General features: G+C 34.4%; 1 protein-coding gene across 1 annotated transcript in view; it reads right to left on the bottom strand.

Moving 5' to 3' along the window:
* Positions 1–18379, bottom strand: part of EDIL3 (EGF like repeats and discoidin domains 3) — a gene marked incomplete at its 5' end in the record, with an annotated part of 93548 nt that overhangs the window by 58254 nt on the left and 16915 nt on the right. Inside the window, one exon of the mRNA XM_015832557.1 lies at positions 13887–14068. Coding sequence (XP_015688043.1) covers positions 13887–14068 — 182 coding nt within the window. The remainder of the gene's footprint in view (positions 1–13886; positions 14069–18379) is intronic.

Raw genomic sequence — 18379 nt, 5'->3', positions numbered from 1 at the left:
CTCTAAATAATTAATATGCTTTGTACATGTACTGTATGTGTGTGCAGGAGACAAAGGTATTTCTAACATTTACATTCATGGAAAATAGATCGATGTCTACTATAGTTATATTCTATCATTTATGAACAACAACAACAGGGAAGGGACCTTTGAGGTCTTCTAATCCAACCCCTTGTTCAGGCAGGAAACCCTATACTAGACAAATGGTTGTCCAATATCTTCTTAAAACCTCCAGTGTTGGAGCACCCACAACCTCTGGAGGCAATTCATTCCACTGATTAAAGGTTCCAATTGTCAGGTAATTTCTCCTTAGTTCTAGGTTGCTTCTCTCCTTGTTTAGTTTCCATCCATTGCTTCTTGTCCTACCTTCAGGTGCTTTGGAGAATAGGTGTGACCCCCTCTTCATTGTGGCAGCCCCTTAGATATTGGAACACTGCTATCATGTTACCCCTAGTCTTTCTTTTCATTAAACTAGACATACCCAATTCCTGCAAACTTTCTTAATATGCTTTAGCCTCCAGTCCTCTAATCATCTTTGTTGCTGTTCTATGTACGGTTTTTAGAGTCTTTTTTACATTGTGGCAACCAAAACTGGGTTTAAGATATTATAAAGCAGTATTAACACTTCACATGATCTTGATTCTACTCCTCTGTTAATGCAGCCTAGGACTGCATTGGCTGTTTTGGCAGCTGCAGCACACTGCTGGCTCATATTTAAGTGATTGTCCACTAGGATTCCAAGATCCTTTTCACAGTTACTACTGTTGAGCCAGGTACCACCTATACTATACTTGTGCATTTAGTTTTTCTTGCCTAAATGTAGAATTTTACTTTTTTCATCATTGAATTTCATTTTGTTAGATAGAACCCAGTGTATAAGTCTGTCAAGATCCTTTTGAATCTTAAGCCTGTCTTCTGGATTGTTGGCTATTCCTGCCTGCTTAGTGTAGTCTGCAATTTGATGAGTTCCCAATCTATCCCTTCATTTAAATCATTGGTGAAGATATTGAAGAATACTGGGCCTAAGACAAAACCTTAAGGTACCCCACTGCATACTTCTCTCCATGTAGATGCCATTCCACTGATTGATTGTTCTCACTGTTAGGAAATTGGATTGAGTTGGGTAGCCATATAAATTTGTTTAAAAATAAATTAAATAAATAACACCCTTAGGTATTTACAGATTCATTGCTTGATTATCTTTTCCAGAATCTTCCCATGTATTGATGTCAGGCTGTAATTTCCTGGATCGACAGTGACATTATAAAACTAATCTTAGGTATCATTGATGAAATTTAAACAGAAAGCATATTATTTTTAAGAAAAAGGGAAAGGATTTTAAAGATCTCTTTGAATGCCAATATTTTCACTATTTTATTATGTAAAGACAAATCTCCTACCAGAAAGAAAAGAGAGAGAGAGAATGTGAATATCAATGCTGTAAACATTAGATGTTCCCGCTCTGACAACTGATGAAAATTGCAGCCATTTTCTCTTTTCTTTTCATGCTTTTTCTGGTATTTAGAAATCAGATGCAGAAGGGGTGGGTGGGATGAAAGCTCGAGCTCGGCTAGCCATAATAATAATGCTGCTTTGTGGGAACCCAAGGATGAGCTGATAACGTTTTGGCGGGCTGAGGAGCTGGGAGAAACCCCACATTTTAGGCTAATTGGAGAATGTGATTTATGACAGCTTATTGGGGGTGGGAATTGCACTTTGTTACTTTGTATCCAGGGGAAAGGAATTTAGTTTTTGGGTTCAACTATGTAGTGCCAATACTTTTTTTCCTGAATAAAATGTTCTTTAAGGAAGAATTTTTGCCTTGAAGTTCTTTTAATGGGTTTCATCTATCGGAACTATGACAATGAGAGAGAAAGAAAGAGGAAAATACTAGATATGCTTTTTGTATCCATGATTTTATATTATTTTGGTATCCACTGAACTTGCTAGATATTTCTCTGATACAGATGGAGGTGTTCATCTTTGTGTAAAACCTATTGTGTCTTTAGTGCAAGAAATAATAAGTGGAATTGGATTATCATATAGATGGTTAAAGTAAGAGTAAACATATTTCAAAAGTCTCAACATTTTTCTAGACAATCAACTCATTTGGGTTTCATTGGGAAGCAACCCTTTTGTGCCTCTGAGAATTTACAGAATTAAGACAGACTAAAAACTAGCTTGGCTTGTTTCTTCTTATTAAGTTATTATTTTACTCCCAAAGGTAGTTGCTAAGAATTCTATTAACGGAGAGATATGAATTATTCAACGACTAGCATGTTTAGACAGCAGCCTCAGCACAAAGCCCATACTCAGTTGCAGATTTTATGGAATTCTGCAATCATTTAAAATACACTTAATGTATAAATTATTGATGATCAGCCTAACTATGTTTAGCAAAAGAGGAAACATTAATTATTATACTTCAAATAATAATTTTACTATATAATTTACAATATTAATTTTCCCTATTTATATGCTAGGCACAGGGTAGAAAAAAACATGACTAAAAATGGTGAACAGAGGCAATATTTACTTTTATTTTTATCTGAAAAAGCTCAAGATTTAACTATTATAGATGACCTCCTCTTTCCAAACATAAAGTATATGGGCTATTCTGGATACAAATTTATATTAATCCATATGGTTAATAAAAGATAGCATTTATATGAAGATGGAAAATATGATTCCAAATATATTCACTGTAAGGGATAGGGACTGTATATCTACTTTCAGGTTTTTTGAAACAATACATCCGCGACAGCAATTTAAAAAATTCTAATGGAATATTATTACTTACATATGCAAAATGACAAATATTCATGTGCAAGAAATGTGGGCAAATTCCAAATTTCTAACAGTACAGCACTTCTTTACAAGAAAATGTACAAAGTTGCTGGTGTTGTAATTTTTTGTATACCTTTAAAGATTGTATAGGTAGTAGTAAATAGGCAACAGTAGTTTCACTGTATAAGACCTACATTCTCCATTACGAACAATAGAGATATCATGTACCAAAATGCATGCATACCTATATAAAGAAAAAATATATATTTTATGCATAGAAAAACATCCATTTTAGATAAAATGCCCATTTAAAAAAAATCTGCTTTGGCTCTAGATAAAGAGACACCATATAAAAAGAGGTATCTGCCTTCACTCTAAAATAGGTAAACCTTTGTTTGTAATAAGTAACACATTCCATTCCATTAATAATGATTTGCTAAATTAAAAGATAATTTTTATAAAATGATACATTTTTGTATATGGCATTGGATAAACTGTCAAAAATGTATAAGAGAGCTTCAAATATTTATTGCAAATGTAACCAAATTGAAGGTACTTTTTTCCCATCTCTGGTGGACATGCAAAAAAGCTAAAAAATATTGGGATCTAGTATGTATTTTGATCCAGAAGATTTTAAAAGTGAATGTAAATTGAAACAAAAAAAAATTCTTTTGAGTTTAATGGTCAAACAAAGGTAAATCTTATGGAAATTTGCTTTAATATACAGTATGACAACAGCAGCAAGACTTTTATATGTACAAAGGTGGAAGGATCTACAAATACTTACAATGGAAGAATGAATGATGAAGCTGATGGATTTGACGGAAATGGTGAAAATGACAGCTTTCATTAAAGACAAGACTGAATAATTTCATTTCCACTTGAAACCACTTTTGGATTTTTTTGTAAGAAACCAATGTAGACAAATGTTAACCTTAGCATAAAAGTCTGATGCAGGACCCAATCTGGGTCAGTCACTAAGACCAGAATTTTAGCCTTCCGAGCTTTTGGGCTCATGATGGAGCCCATCCTCAAGGAAATTGTCTCTACCAGAATGGGCTCTAGCAGTACAAAAGCTCGGAAAACTAAATCTCTGGTTGTGGTGACCAATCCAGATGGGATCCTGCAACATTATCCTGGGAGATATATGTTTGCCTTCATTCATAAAAGTTTAATGTACTTTTTAAATTCATATTTGTAACAAAGAAAGTCTGAAGGCATTTTTTTTCTGCTTTCTTTACTTTTTATTTTCTTTTTGCACCTCTGTCTTCTTTATTTTTTCCTTTCTTTCTTAAACTTTTTCAGTTATTTTCTGGTTTCGAAAATCAACGAAGGTAATAACTGGCTAGATTTATAAACTTCATAACCTTATAAAAGTAGAAATAAAGAGATGTGGGCATAGCTATCCACGCAAAGCAGCTGAAATAAACATATTTTGTACTTTCTACTGATTGTCTGGTGTGCCTCATTTCCAGCTTGGAATGAACCCAGAGAAAGTGTTTTAATCCCAACACTGCTGTAGAGGTATTGTTTTTTTTTATGTTTTTTTATAGCTATGGAAGGCTGCAGTAGGGGGTGTGTTAATGTGTAATGACATTTCATGTGGGAGGTAGCTTGGATTATGGCATGTTGGAGAACTGAATTTTTTTGAAAGCTGCATTAAGCCTATTTTAAATGTACATACCATTGGGAAGAAATCTGTTGTTAAGTCTTTTGTTGCTGAACTGCAATACTGCTAGCTCTGGGGTTTCTGTTTCTGGCCAGAACAAAAGAGGTTTTGGTTGCATGTCTCCTATGGACTGGAAAAATGCTCATTCTGTCTATGGGAAATATGTAATAGCCTAATAAAGTCCCAAGTATGTTCACTAGTCAGAGAATGCTCAGTGGCTCAAAAACTAGTTGGGGCAAAAAAATAATAATGAATCATTGGGAATCTGAATAAAATGAAATCAGGCTTTCTGACAGAAGCCTATATTAAGTTATAAGAAATACTGCAGAAGAACTTTACTTATATAGGCTATCATAACAGAATCTGATATTCCTCTTAAACAAGTGTCAAGAAAGGGCAATCATGAGGGGTTCTTTTTTCCCCTCACATTTTCTTGGTTTCCTGGACTGAGCTCCTGTTTTGCCTATGGCTTCTGTGCATCTTTTCCACAATAGACCTTCTACACAAGGGAGGTGTCAGGTCCCAAATCCTTGTTGTTTTCCCTGCATATGTGCTCTTGTTTGGAGCCTGCCATTCTGCTGGGAGAAGAGGGGACTTGCTTTCACTTGGCATAACTTTCGCTTTCTACTTTTCCTCTCCTGCCTATCCACTTGAGAAAAGAATGTGTCTCCCTTATTAGGGAGACAGTTATGTAGAAGCGAAACTGGAGAAGGCCTTGAGATGTGCGTCAACTGTGCCAGTTACCCAAACATCATGCCACCTGTGGATTGGCTGAATTTCAAATGGACACTATGACTTTGGTGGGAGGAGGAAGATTGCTTGTTTACTATACTGTTTAAGCGGGATTTTCCCCAGATCTCGCCTTGACTTCCCTATTGTCACTAACCCCTAATAAAAGTTCCTTTTGAGACAATGCCTGTTTCAAGAGTTCTGCTTTCTTGGGTGGTTAGCTGAGGTGGGTCCTTACAGGAGGTAAATTAATTTGCTGATAAAAAAAATCCATAATACAGGGATTGTTATGTGTTAACAAAAATTAAATACAAACATTAGTTAAAGGGACAACAATAATACTATTCTCCTTGAAATACCAAGTAGAGTTTATTGTGATTTTACTCCCTCTGACCTGTGTTTGCCTTCAGAGGTTGCGGGTGCCTTATCACTGGAGGCTTTCAAGAAGAGACTGGAGAGCCATTTGTCAGAAATGGTATAGGGTCTCCTGCTTAAGCAGGGAGTTGAACTAGAAGACCTACATAGTCCCTTCAACTCTGTTGTTTTGTAAATTCTGTGTTTAATTTTTATTTTTTTGTAGGTTTTTAATTCTAGTGTTTTCTGGATTTTATTTTTGCAGAATGTAAATATGAAAACTTCTGCACATATACATTTTTTTCTTATACCTGTAATGGTTCTGTCAAAAGAAAAGTTAAGAATCAAGTCAAGAATCAAGTCAGGTGGAGAAACAAAAAAAGGAAAAGAAAAGAAAACTAACCCCATAAGCAAACTCTTGGCAATATTTGAGCCTTATCCAAAGTGAATTATGGATGTTAAACAAAAATATATATTTCCTTTGCTTAGTAACAATTAGGCATATACATCTCATTAAAAATTGAAACCACTTTGTTTGTGAGCAGCTTTTACTGAGTCAAGCAGAGGGAATATAAAATTCGATGAGTCTCAAGAGAAAATCTGGCACTGCAATTAGGATTTTTTTTTTCCTCTTTTCAATTTGGTTTTCACCATTTACTTAGAAAAATATCACAGTGCAGATGCGTGCACCAATAGTATTTGAGATTTTGGCTGAAACTACTTTTGTTATTTCTCTCTTTGACATTTTCTGTAATGTTGCATAGAATACTAGTGGATCAATAGCAGGATGAGCATCTAATTTTTATGGCATGTCTAAAATCTATGGAATCTCTTGATCAGTGTGAAATGCTAGCTGGAAAATTTTGGCAGCTGAACTTTATATACAGGAAGTTGTTAACTTAAAGTCACAACAGAGTCCAAAATTTCTGTTGTTGAGCAAGACAGTTGTTAAGTAAGTTTTGCTCCATTTTACAACTTTTCTTATCACAGTTGTTAAGTGAATCACTACAGTTATTAAGTTAGTAACATGTTTATTAAGTGAATCTGATTTCCCCATTGAGTTCGTTTGTCAGAAGATCACAAAAGTTGATCACATGACTCTGGAACACTGCAACCATCATAAATATGAATCAATTGCCAAGCATCCAAATTCTGATATGTCACCGTGGGGATGCGGCAAAAGTCCTAAGTGTGTAAAAGGGTCATAAGTCACTTTTTCAGTGCCGTTGTAATTTCGATCACTAAACAAATGGTTGAAAGTTGAGGACTACCTATATCTTAAAACTGCTGAGGCTAAGCTTCAATGCATTATCACAGTAGTGTTTATTTCTAATAGTGAACTGTCTGACCTTCAATTATTTTAAGTTTTTATCCCCATATCTGAAGAATACTTTTCACAATAAGATCACAATAGTTTTTTTCAACCCAAATTTGAAATAAAACTCTTACAGCTACACTGCTTAACATGTATATTACATCAAATAAGCAAACATATTTTGCAAATAAGATGTATAAGAAAGTAATGAGATCAGAACTCAGTTACAGTTATGTAATAGAATGATATGTCTTTTTAATCACACGAACCCTATATATATTCATTTAGGACCTTTATTTATAAATACATATGTGCTTATAGATATTCCTCAACTTATAACCAAAACTGAGCCCAGAATTACATGGTGGTTATTAAGCAGGTCATTGTGGGACTGCACCCAATTTTACAACCTTTTTTTTGCAACAGTCATTATGCAAATGCTGCTACATTATATCTAATGTACAGTTTTTGCCAGAAACCAAAAGTAAATACCAAAAACGGGCAAGAAGAATCACAAATTGTGGCCGTGTGATTGCAAATGACCACAAATGTGTGCCAGTTGCCAAGTGCTCCAAATGCAATCATGTAACGGGGGGGGGGGAGGCAGTTATGGTGGTCAGAACTTCAAAATCAGTTCATAAGTATCTTTGGGGAGAGATGTTTGTCATAATTTTGAACAGTCAATAAGTGAGAACAACCCATATTTTAAAACCTTTTTCTAAATTAAATTTGTAATTTTCCATTAGAGTTGAAAACAAATAGTTAACTTACATGGGATCATTAGGCTAAGCAGTCAGTTGATATACTAAACACAATATTGAAAGTTTCGTACCTTGCTGAAATGGCAAAGATTTCGGCTTATTTGAAGAATTACTCAAATGAACAATTTTTATTAATATGGAGAAGATGGATTGTTTATATTCAAAAGAAGCATAAAGTGGTGGAATATAATTTAGGTTTTTAGAAAAAATTTTCTTTTCTTTTATATATTTTACCTACTCATGTAGATTAATATACTTTGTGGAGTTAGAGATACTAATATTTGTTTACTTATATCTGAATATTATCCTGGGATTAGGTTTGGGAAGTCCGGGGGGGTGGGGGGTTTCTCATATAGCATTGTGTAGTATTTGTGATTTTTTTTTTATGATGAAAAAATAATAAAAATTTTATATTGAAAAAAAAACAACTAAACACAATATAACCTCAGGGATGTAAGCTTTAATCAGAAGTGAGGAAGTATTAACAATTGACGAGCTCTAGCAAATGCAAAAATCACTTTCTCCAAAACAATATGATAGGTAATAGATATCACAGTGCCAGTCTGATTCCCTGCCCCTAAATTGCTTGAGCAAATAAAACAAAACTACACACAAACACAAATAATAATTAAAAAAAACCACAAACCAAAACCAAACCTGCAGCAAAGAATAGATATAAAAACTTAGAAAGGAAAAAGGAAGGACAATATTGTGAGCTTTCGCACAGTGAAACCTAAGGGACCAATAGATTTCTACCTTTGACCTCTAGATCAATATCTGTAGTTTCAGGAGGGAAGCTTATTTTGTATCTTGCTATTTTGTTGGCTTTTTCTCTCAATGAAGATTTTCCTATCCTGGTTAAGTAGCAAAAAAAAAATATCTTATAATATGTAGCATAATCAGAATAAACTCAGAAAAGATGCTGCTTTCTGCAAAAGCAATCTTGGATATTAATCTTTTGGTGGGGGTTGTAAAAGCTCATGCCAATTTTGTTCAAGACCCTTCCTTTCCTGCTCCCACACAGCACCATAAGCCCTTACAAATTCCTTCCAAATGCAATTTATCCTTTTACTGGGAAATTACTTTTTTTCTATCAGTCTGACACAAGACCTGAAGCCATGGAACTAGCAATTCTTTACAAGGATTGCTGTAAAAGGAAACCTAGATCTCCCATTGTCCACTTGACCTTCTGCTATATTATACTGCTAGTCAAAATATTAGGAAGATGAAACAGGAGAGATGAGGAAAGAAATCATTTTCGATTTCATGCTATTGTTCCTTTTTACCTTACACAGTTACTTGTTCAGTAAGAGGAATGTATTAGACCTAATACAAAGTTTGGTTGCAGACCATGGGAGTGTTATTCTGAATCCTTAGATTGTCTGAGGAAAAGACAATTAGTTTTTTTAAGGAAAAAAAACTTTGGGAATGGATGTTGAACAGGCAATGGATAGGCAATGGACAAACATGTAGAAGATAACTTGAGTGCATTCATGAATACCAATTTGCAGTCAGAAGATACAAAATTGGACATACTCAACCACAGATTTGACTGAAAAACTGTTAACACTTTAGATCAAGCCAAATCCAAAAGTGGTAAGGAATTCCTTCCTGGACACCTGGCACTTGAGCAAATGGCTGATGGCTGAAGGCATGTAAATACTTAAAGATAACCACCATTTACATACCATTTAAAATATATAAACAAATTGCCAAGAACATATTTCCTTCAGAGTCAACACCAGATACGTAATCAGAAAACAGCACTAGATAACAATCAGGGAAGAAAACAATACTCTAATAAAGGAACATTCAAGGAGGAAGCCCTGGTGGTGTAATGGTTAGAATGCAGTATTTCAGGCTACCTCTGCCCACAGTCTGCAGTTTGATCCTAACGGGTTCAAGATTGATTCAGCCTTCCATCCTTCCAAGGTCAGTAAAATGAGGACCCAGATTGTTAGGGGCAAATATGTTGACATTGTAAACCAACCAGAGAGTGCTGTAAACTTGTAAAGTACTGTGGGGGAATTTATAAATCCTATTGCTATTGCTACAGTAAGTCACACCTCAAACAAGACTTATAAGGTAAGCTACTATATACAAACAGTCAACAAATCTCACTCTGTCTACACATAGTCATTAGTCAAGTAATGAAATGTCTACAAGAAAACAATCAAGCTCAGAGAGCACTAAGAACCCAATAGAATTGTGAGAGAAAGATTTAATATAGATAAAAAGATAATGGCGATTGAACAACATAAGAAAATGCATTGTGTACATATGACAAGCATACAACTGCAAAACCACCTAAAAACCATCACAGATCCAGCTGTTAGACCCCTTGCAATTTGCTTACTGAGCATATTGATTGGCATATGATACTGTTAATATGGCTCTGCACTACATCCTACAACATCTTGAATCTTCAAGAACCTATGTAACAGTCCTTTTTATAATTTTCAGCTCAGCATTAAATACCATCATTCCAGATATTCTTCTAACTAATTCAGCTAGCTGTGCCTGACCACACTTGTAAGTGGATCATAAGCCTCCTAACAGACAGGAAGCAGCAGGTGAAGGTAGGCAAAATCACATCAAATACCTGTACAATTAGCACAGCCCCCCCCCTCCAGGACTGTATGTTCTCTCCATTACTCTTCTTTCTACATACCAATGACTGCATCTCAAAGAATCCCTCTGTTAAAGTACTGAAGTTTGCGGATGATACAACATTGATTGGTTTCATTTGAGACAATGACGATTCTGCATACAGATGGGAAGTTGAACAACTAGCCTTGTGGTGTGTCCAGAACAATCTTGAACTGAACACACTCAAAACTGTAGAAATGATAGGGTTAGGTTAGATTTTAAGAGACAGCCTCCTATACCTACCATCTCTTACAATACTAGACAACACAGTATCAAAAGTAAAGACCTTCAAGTTTCTAGTTTCTATAATATCTCAAGATTTAAAATGGACACTTAACATCAAACACTTCATCAAAAAAGCACAACAAAGAATGTTCTTCCTGTGCCAGTTCAGAAAGCTCAAACTGTCCAAAGAGCTGCTGATACAGTTCTACAAAGGAATTGTTGAGTCTGTCATTTGCACCTCTATAACTGTCTGATTTGGCACTGAAACCAAATAAGACAGACACAGACTTCAATGGATAGTTAGAACTGCAGAAAAAACAATTGCTACCAGCCTGCCTTCATTGAGGATATGTATACTGCATATCACATCCTGGACAAAAACTGTTTCAACTTCTTCCCTCAAGACGACGCTATAGGGCATTGCATGCCAGAACAACTAGACACAAGGACAGTTTGTTTTTCTCCATGCCATCACTCTACTAAACAACTAATTCCCACAACACTGTCAAACAATCTAGTAAGGCTGTATTAGTATTATTTTTCTCATTTTTCCTATTACCTATTTCCTTATCTTCTTATGACTATAACTTTGTTGCTTTTATCTTATGATTTAAATTGTTTTTTAGTATCCTAGTATGATTTATGTTGTTTGCTTATTTAGTATCCTATGAGTATCACTAAGTGTTGTATTTTATGATTTATGATTATTGTATTTTATGAGTATGATCATGAGTTATCCTTTGTTGCACAGAGAGCTTATGCACCAGAGACAAAATCCTTGTGTGTCCAATCACACTTGGCCAATAAAGAATTCTATTCTATTCAGGTCTAGTTCCAGACCTGAAGTAGCAGGTCTGGAACTTGGAGTATGCTGCTAGATGTTAGAGACAGTGGTGGGATTCAGCCAGTTCACACCACTTTGACAGAACCGGTAGCTAATTTTTTGTTGCCCAGGCCCAGAATGGACTTCCGGAAGCAGCATCCACACAGAGAACCAGTTGTTCACATATTTGAATCCCACCACTGTTTAGAGACCATAGTAAAAACCATGGCCAGGGAAACTTTTGCTCAGCTTTTTGTAGTATGCCAGTTATCCTATCTTGATTGCCTTAGTAAGGATAATTCAGTCCATTGTTACCTTGACATTAGATTATGCAAAATAATTTATAAATTTTGCATTAGAAATTTCTGAGAAACTGCAATAATTTCCTATAGACAACTACTGTGAGAACTACTATAGCATATAAACAAAGGATTATATTGGGTAGATATTGTATTAGCTTCCAGCTCTTTTAGATACAATTTGGGTATAGTGCTAGCTATAAATCTAAAGTCTTATAAGGTGATTTCACTCTCCAATACCTTTAGTTAACTCCTTCATGTTACTTAAGGTTTTCTTCTCCCTATTTGCAAAATTAGTGAAGGAAGCAGAGCTAATGTGCCCCATTATCTACAACAATCGTCCTTTTGGTTGAGTGGTGTCTATCTTGATTTGCTTTAGAAATACTGTTCAAATAGCATTGTTTAACAGAGCTTTGGGGTTTTGATTGATGCCATTGTATTTGATACTTTAGTAAGAGATGCTATTTTGTACCATTTTATTTTTTATTTTTAATGTCACTGCTGCTTTTAATTGTTGTCCTTGATAATTGTACTGGAAAATGGTATATAAACACTGTAAATAAGTAATCACATAGATATGAGTTTAGAAATTACCATTAGGATTCAAATTAACTGCATTTTTAATTTACTGTGTAATAAAACAATGATTCATCTCACCATAATGTGGAAAATAATGGCTAGTTTATCTGTGTGATCGCATTATTTGTGGTCCAGATGTTAACTTATTAGATAACTTTAAGGTTCTGCTTTCTTCTCTCCTTTTTTAAGTCACTAAGACTTCAGATATAAAACTCATTTATTATAAAAAGTCAACTTTTTATCATGAAGAAGCAAACCATTTTGGTATACAAGTATAGAATTTTCCATTCCTTAACTGAAGTCAGAAGGTTTGGTTCAAAGTCACCAGAGAATTTTATTCAGGTTTTCAACAAACCAAAATATACCAAAACTGTGAGAAATTGTATATGATCTAGGAACTAAGGAACTTGCTTAGAACTATTGAGTTAATTCACAAGAATTTGTGAATTAATTCAATGTTAATTCTTTTGTTCCCAAAGCTGTGCCCAAATATTATTCTTCTTTGATAAAATTGGCATTCTTGCTTATATTGATAGAATCTAGTGTACTTTATCAATGACTCATTTTTCCTGCTTATAAGGGAAGAACAAAGCAAAGTGTCACCCAGTTGTAAACCTGGATCAAGTAATTGTTCTGGTCTTCGTCATCCTCACTTGTAGCAGTTGTTTATATTACAATCCCTGACTGGGATTGTATTAGGTGGATTTTGGTTGAAACAGTTGGTCCAATATTTAAAGGGAATGGGGTAATCCGTGTCCAAGAACAGTAAATGGTCCCATCCCCTTGTGGTCTCTAGCTCAAACTTTTACTTCAAGGGTTTGGGTTACGAAAAACAGTTTAGGAAGTTTTAAAATATAAATCAGATATCTTAAACATATTGATATTACATAGGTTACAGAGATATTCCATTTTTACACCCTTATCTTTGGTAAATGTCTTTATCTAAGGTCACATTAGATAAGGATAATGAAACGGACAGGTAAGAGTAATGTTGTGGAGATAAAAAGCAAAACGTAATACAAAAACTCAGTGAGAAATATGATCATATCTGAATAGTGAATATTAAAATAAGATAATATAAAAAATTATTTCACATCTGAGTTAAAGTAACATGTCTCAATGCTTCTAATCAAGCAGTAAGTGCTGAACATGGAAAATATTTTATTTATTTCTAAATCTATATAGACTACTTTAAACTTAGATATGAGTGAGCTTCCTTTTAATTTGCTTGTAATGCCATGACTAGTGACCCTTTAAATCACAAGCCAATTACAAGCTTGTAGTTCCAACTAATTACATTCTGGCAATACACATTAGAATGGTAGCTTCAATATACAGCTCATTAGGAGACAGAAAAATAAATTACATATTTACTTGGTGTGTATCATGTACCTAAAAGTTTATAAGGGGAACTATACTTATTATAAAAGCAATATCACACATAAACTGAATCTTTTGCTAAATAAGCAACAGTGTAGAAAGGAAAAGAAATACAATTTTCTTTTTCTGTTAATAATTGTATAGTTAAAAAAATATAGATATATTTAGAATGAATGAAAGTGGACTCTGGGCAATATAAACTACTTCAAAAAACATCTCAATGCAGGTCTGCACCTCTATAAAAGTTGCACTAATCACTAAACCATATTAGCAATAGAGACTAGTAGTTTTCCACGTATTCCGCTCCATCTGTTACCTGAATCCATGGCCATCTGTCATTTTCTGCTGCAGTCCATGCATTTATAAGCCCTTTCTTGTTAAGTCGTGCATAGTAAGGATACCATTTCTGGAGCCCAAAAAGAGCCCGATGGGTAGATGATGCAGTAATCTGTTGGTTAGAAATAATTCCTCCTTCCATTCCCAATGGTCCAGAGCATTCTGCGTAGGAAGTTCGGGAGGGAACATTGAAAAGAAAGGAAGAAAAACAAGAACTTTCAAAACTGAAGCTATAGCATCATGATACTACAGTTTTGAAGATGGAAGATCCAACAGGAAAAATACAAAAATAGCTGAGATAGTGTTTTGGTGTGCTACTTTCCAGAATATGAGTAAGCTTGAATTTTCATTGCAAAGCAAACATAGCAATAACAAATAAATATGACAAAAATGCCAAATCCAGTGTAAACATCAGGCTGACTCTGTGACCAGGCATAAGGCTTTCCAATTTACCAATAATTTGCTTAGAGTCTATAAAATGTAATTAGAAAGGTTTCCTGTTATTTTCCATTATAGAAAATGCATAGCATGCACACACAGAATTGTGTCCTAAACTGAATTCTCTTATAAAGTCATTTCGTTATATATTTTATTGTATAATGTTGTGTACATTTGTGTGTGTGTGTGTGTGTGTGTACAATCCTCCTTTTTTTATTGTATTTGTGCACTGGTCCTCTGAATGCTATTTATTAATCAAAACCAGAACACAGTCCTGGATACTTTGTATTACAACCTCTAGTAACGATGTAGCAAATACTGCAGTATAGACTGCTTTGTACAGTAACTGGGAGATAACTGTAAAAGCAAAACTTTACCATGCAATTTTACCTGACATAGGTTCTAGAAATAACTTTATTATTGTACTCTTATTCTTTCTTGGGTTTGTATGTATTACAGATAATATAAATTCAGACTTCTTTTTTATTGTTTTAAAGCAGTTTCGATTAAGACACCAATTTTGTAGAATGCTTATTTACTTCCTTTAATAATATAGACTATTTTTTCAGTATTGAATGATTTCTTGTTGAATTTATGGGTCACTAGAATTCAAGCTAAAAGTCACCCAAAGATTGGTCAAAACTGTTAAATCCAGCTTTTCCAAACCAGTGATCAATTAAATTAGCAAATAAGTACTTTCTAGTTACATTAAGAATCAGGTGTTTGAGGGCAATCACATTAAGAACAGATATTTGAGGGCAGAAATTTATATGGATTGTTGGCTGCACGTGTACAATAAATCCAAAACCCAGTTGCAATGAATTATTTAGAAAAGAATAACATGTAGACCTATTTCAATTACTTAAGAAAACAGATTTCAGTCTAACAAATGTTGCTTAAACTGTATCAGTTGTAGATCAAACCAGGTACATCACTCTTCCATTTAGTTTCGGAAGATGCTTCCTAATACTCGGCAGTATGATATTGTAGATCCAATTATAATCATGTAGATGAATTCATTGAAATCTGAAAAGTGACTATTTTTCTAATTGTACAACAAAAATATAATTTATTGCAAATAAGGTTGTGCCAAAAGAGGTTCTGAATGTGCTGAGAAACATGGGAAGCCCAGAACGTTTCAATGTCCTCGTGATAAACTTATACACAAGTCAGGAAGCCACATTTTGAACAGAACATGGCAAAAGAGATTCCAGGTTAGCAAAGGAGTACAACAAGATTATATATGCTAAATATATAATAAGGGAAGAATTGGAACTGGAAGAAGGTAAGTGTGTTTTTAAAGGAAGAAACATCAATAATCTGCAGTATGCTGATGATACTATCCTGATAGCCGAAAATGCAAAGGATCAGCAAGTCCTATTATCAAAGATTAAAAATAAAGGAGACCAAAATAATGACAACAGAGAATAAATAGTCTTAGAATTGAGAATGAAGACACTGAAGTGGTGGATAGCTTCTGCCTTTTACGACCAGTCATCAACAGTAAAAGCCATGAAGGCCTTGGAAAAGATATTCAAATGCTGTGATGTGTCTATACCTAGAAATATCAGAATCATGAAAACCATGGTATTCTCCATGACACTCTATGGAAGCAAAAATTAGATTTAGGAAAAGTATTGACTGTTTTGAATTTGGTGTTGGAGAAGACTCCTGAAAAAACCATGGAGAGCCAAGAAAAAAAAGCAATGGATCACTGAATAAATCAATTCAGAAGTCTCATTTGATACACAAATGACCAGGCACACTTTGAACATATTATGCAAATACTTAGGTCTCTGGAAAAGGCTCTAATACTGAGAAAGGTAGAAGAAAAGAGAAGAGGAAGACCAGCAGCAAAGTCGATGGATTAAATTATAGTAGTGATGAATGCATCATTGTGAGACTTTAAAGAACATGTTAAGGGTACGGTTTTCATGGGGAAAATTTATCTATGTGATTATTAGAAACTGGAAACAACTTGATGGTACAAAAGGGGTTGTTTTGCAGTGGCGTGATAGTTTAAATGCATTACTTTCTTCTATCCTGTTAGCAGTGCTTGGTAAGACATCAGCAGCAGTTCCGCACCGTTTTTATATTTCAGGCATGTAAAAAGCAAATCTGTTTGAGACATCTGCGATTTCCTTCTGCCAATAACTCATTTTGTGAAATTAGGTAACTGTGGCCATGCTTAGTATAGCATTATATTTGGACTGCAAGCAGACAATTGATTATAGATGACCCTCAGTATTATAGTGTTTAATACTGATTCATGCATAAACATGTCAATGTGCAATTGTCATTCAGATTCATTTGCAGTTACGGTGTTTAGCATTAGGGAGAAATAAAGCAATGACCATATGAAAGATCATTATAGGCGGTCTGGAATGAGCATTGCAAAAGCTTGTTTGGTTCAAATTATAACCACGTAAGAAACATAATCTCAGTGGGTTATTATTGGCCTTTTTCTATCCACAGTTTAAAATCTTTTCTGCAGACAGCCAGACTAAACAAGAATGCTCAAAAATATTGGAAGATCCCTTCCATTAGGTTTCCATTAGAACTGGCTCTGTATTATCATACCATAACATTTTATGATTATGATTCTGGGAACAGTCTTAGAGAACTATCTGTTGCACTGACAGCCTTGTAAAACAGTTGGCAACCATGAATTACTGGTTTGACCTCAGTTCTGCACACATTTAGAGGTAATTGATTGAAGATCCTACTGCTTTAAACTTCACAAAATAGCACATTTTCTTCTTCCATGACTAAATGTATTTATTGAAAATTCAAAAAGCATTTTGCCTATATTCAAGGTTTATACTTATGCTCATGGAAGATAATTGCATCCCCTTAAACTTTGTCCTCTACTGTAGAAGTATTCTACTGTAAACTAAGGATGTGTACTGTAATATTTAGTTCAAAAATACAACACTAAATCCTAAAGGCAGCCTTTGCTGATTTCAGATTTGTATTTTACTCTATTTCTAGAGTAAAATTAGGGGATAAACTTAACAACTTTACAATTCAAAGGTATTTATTATTACTCATTTGCGATTTACAAAGTTATGTTACTTGTTGTAACACTTAACTGCAATCTTAAGAATTAGATGTTATACTGAAAGTCAGCTTTCTAGGTGTGTCCTAATCCCAAAGGAGTTCTCCAAGACTATATTTTATTCTTGCTTCTTTTTAATTTCTATGTTAATTTGCTGGTGAAGCATTTTACTTTTGATATACATGTTTCTAAATTTGTGGAGAGCAACAGCTTATTTTATTTTATGCAAATGATATCCTGATACTATTAAAGTCTTCAGTTGCTTCAGGAAAGCCTTAGAGATTCTTAATCAGGTAATTAACTTGTCATTAATTATTATAAAACCAAGATTATGGTTGTTGCTACAAGACGAAGGGCCAATCAACTATTGAATTGGTTAAGTGTTTTAACTACTTAAGTTTGTTTTTTTTCATCTCTGATGACAAGTTAAAAAACATAGAGCTGGATGATATTGGCTGCCCCAAACACTAGGAGAGCTACCCTGAGATTCTTTTATGAGAAAGGAAACAAAATCTTCAGCTTGGCCCACAACATATTTTCTGGCTTTAATTCCTTTATGGAACTCAATTAGGCCCAGATACAAATTCAGCTTGTTCATTAGTACATGTACAAATCAAATTTCTAAGAGATCTGTTTCTTACCCAGAAATTGGGTAAGGAAAGAGTATAGCTTGCCCTGCTCTAACAACTGGCTAATTTTAGAACATTATCAATGAGATCTAGCCCTTTCTATATTGGCTGTTGATTTCCAGTTTGCTTTTCTTATGAAATTGACAGTTCATAAGAAAATACTACCATATAGTTTCACAGCAAAGTTTTTTTAATCAATGATCTATTGGCTAAGGAGCTTCTTATGCAACTCTATCTTCCCTCCCCCCCCGCAAAAAGAGTGCTTAAAAGCTAGTTTTCTCCCAAGTGCTGGGATAGGGTGAGGTGGAGGAAAGGATTTAACAAGGGACTACACATGGAACATTTAAC

This window comes from Protobothrops mucrosquamatus, unplaced genomic scaffold, assembly GCF_001527695.2.
Source record: "Protobothrops mucrosquamatus isolate PMUCROS unplaced genomic scaffold, P.Mucros_1.0 scaffold6, whole genome shotgun sequence".
Classification (NCBI taxonomy): Eukaryota; Metazoa; Chordata; class Lepidosauria; order Squamata; family Viperidae; genus Protobothrops; species Protobothrops mucrosquamatus.
The sequence above is the reverse complement of the archived record's forward strand: the minus strand, read 5'-3'. Positions and strand labels throughout refer to the sequence as shown.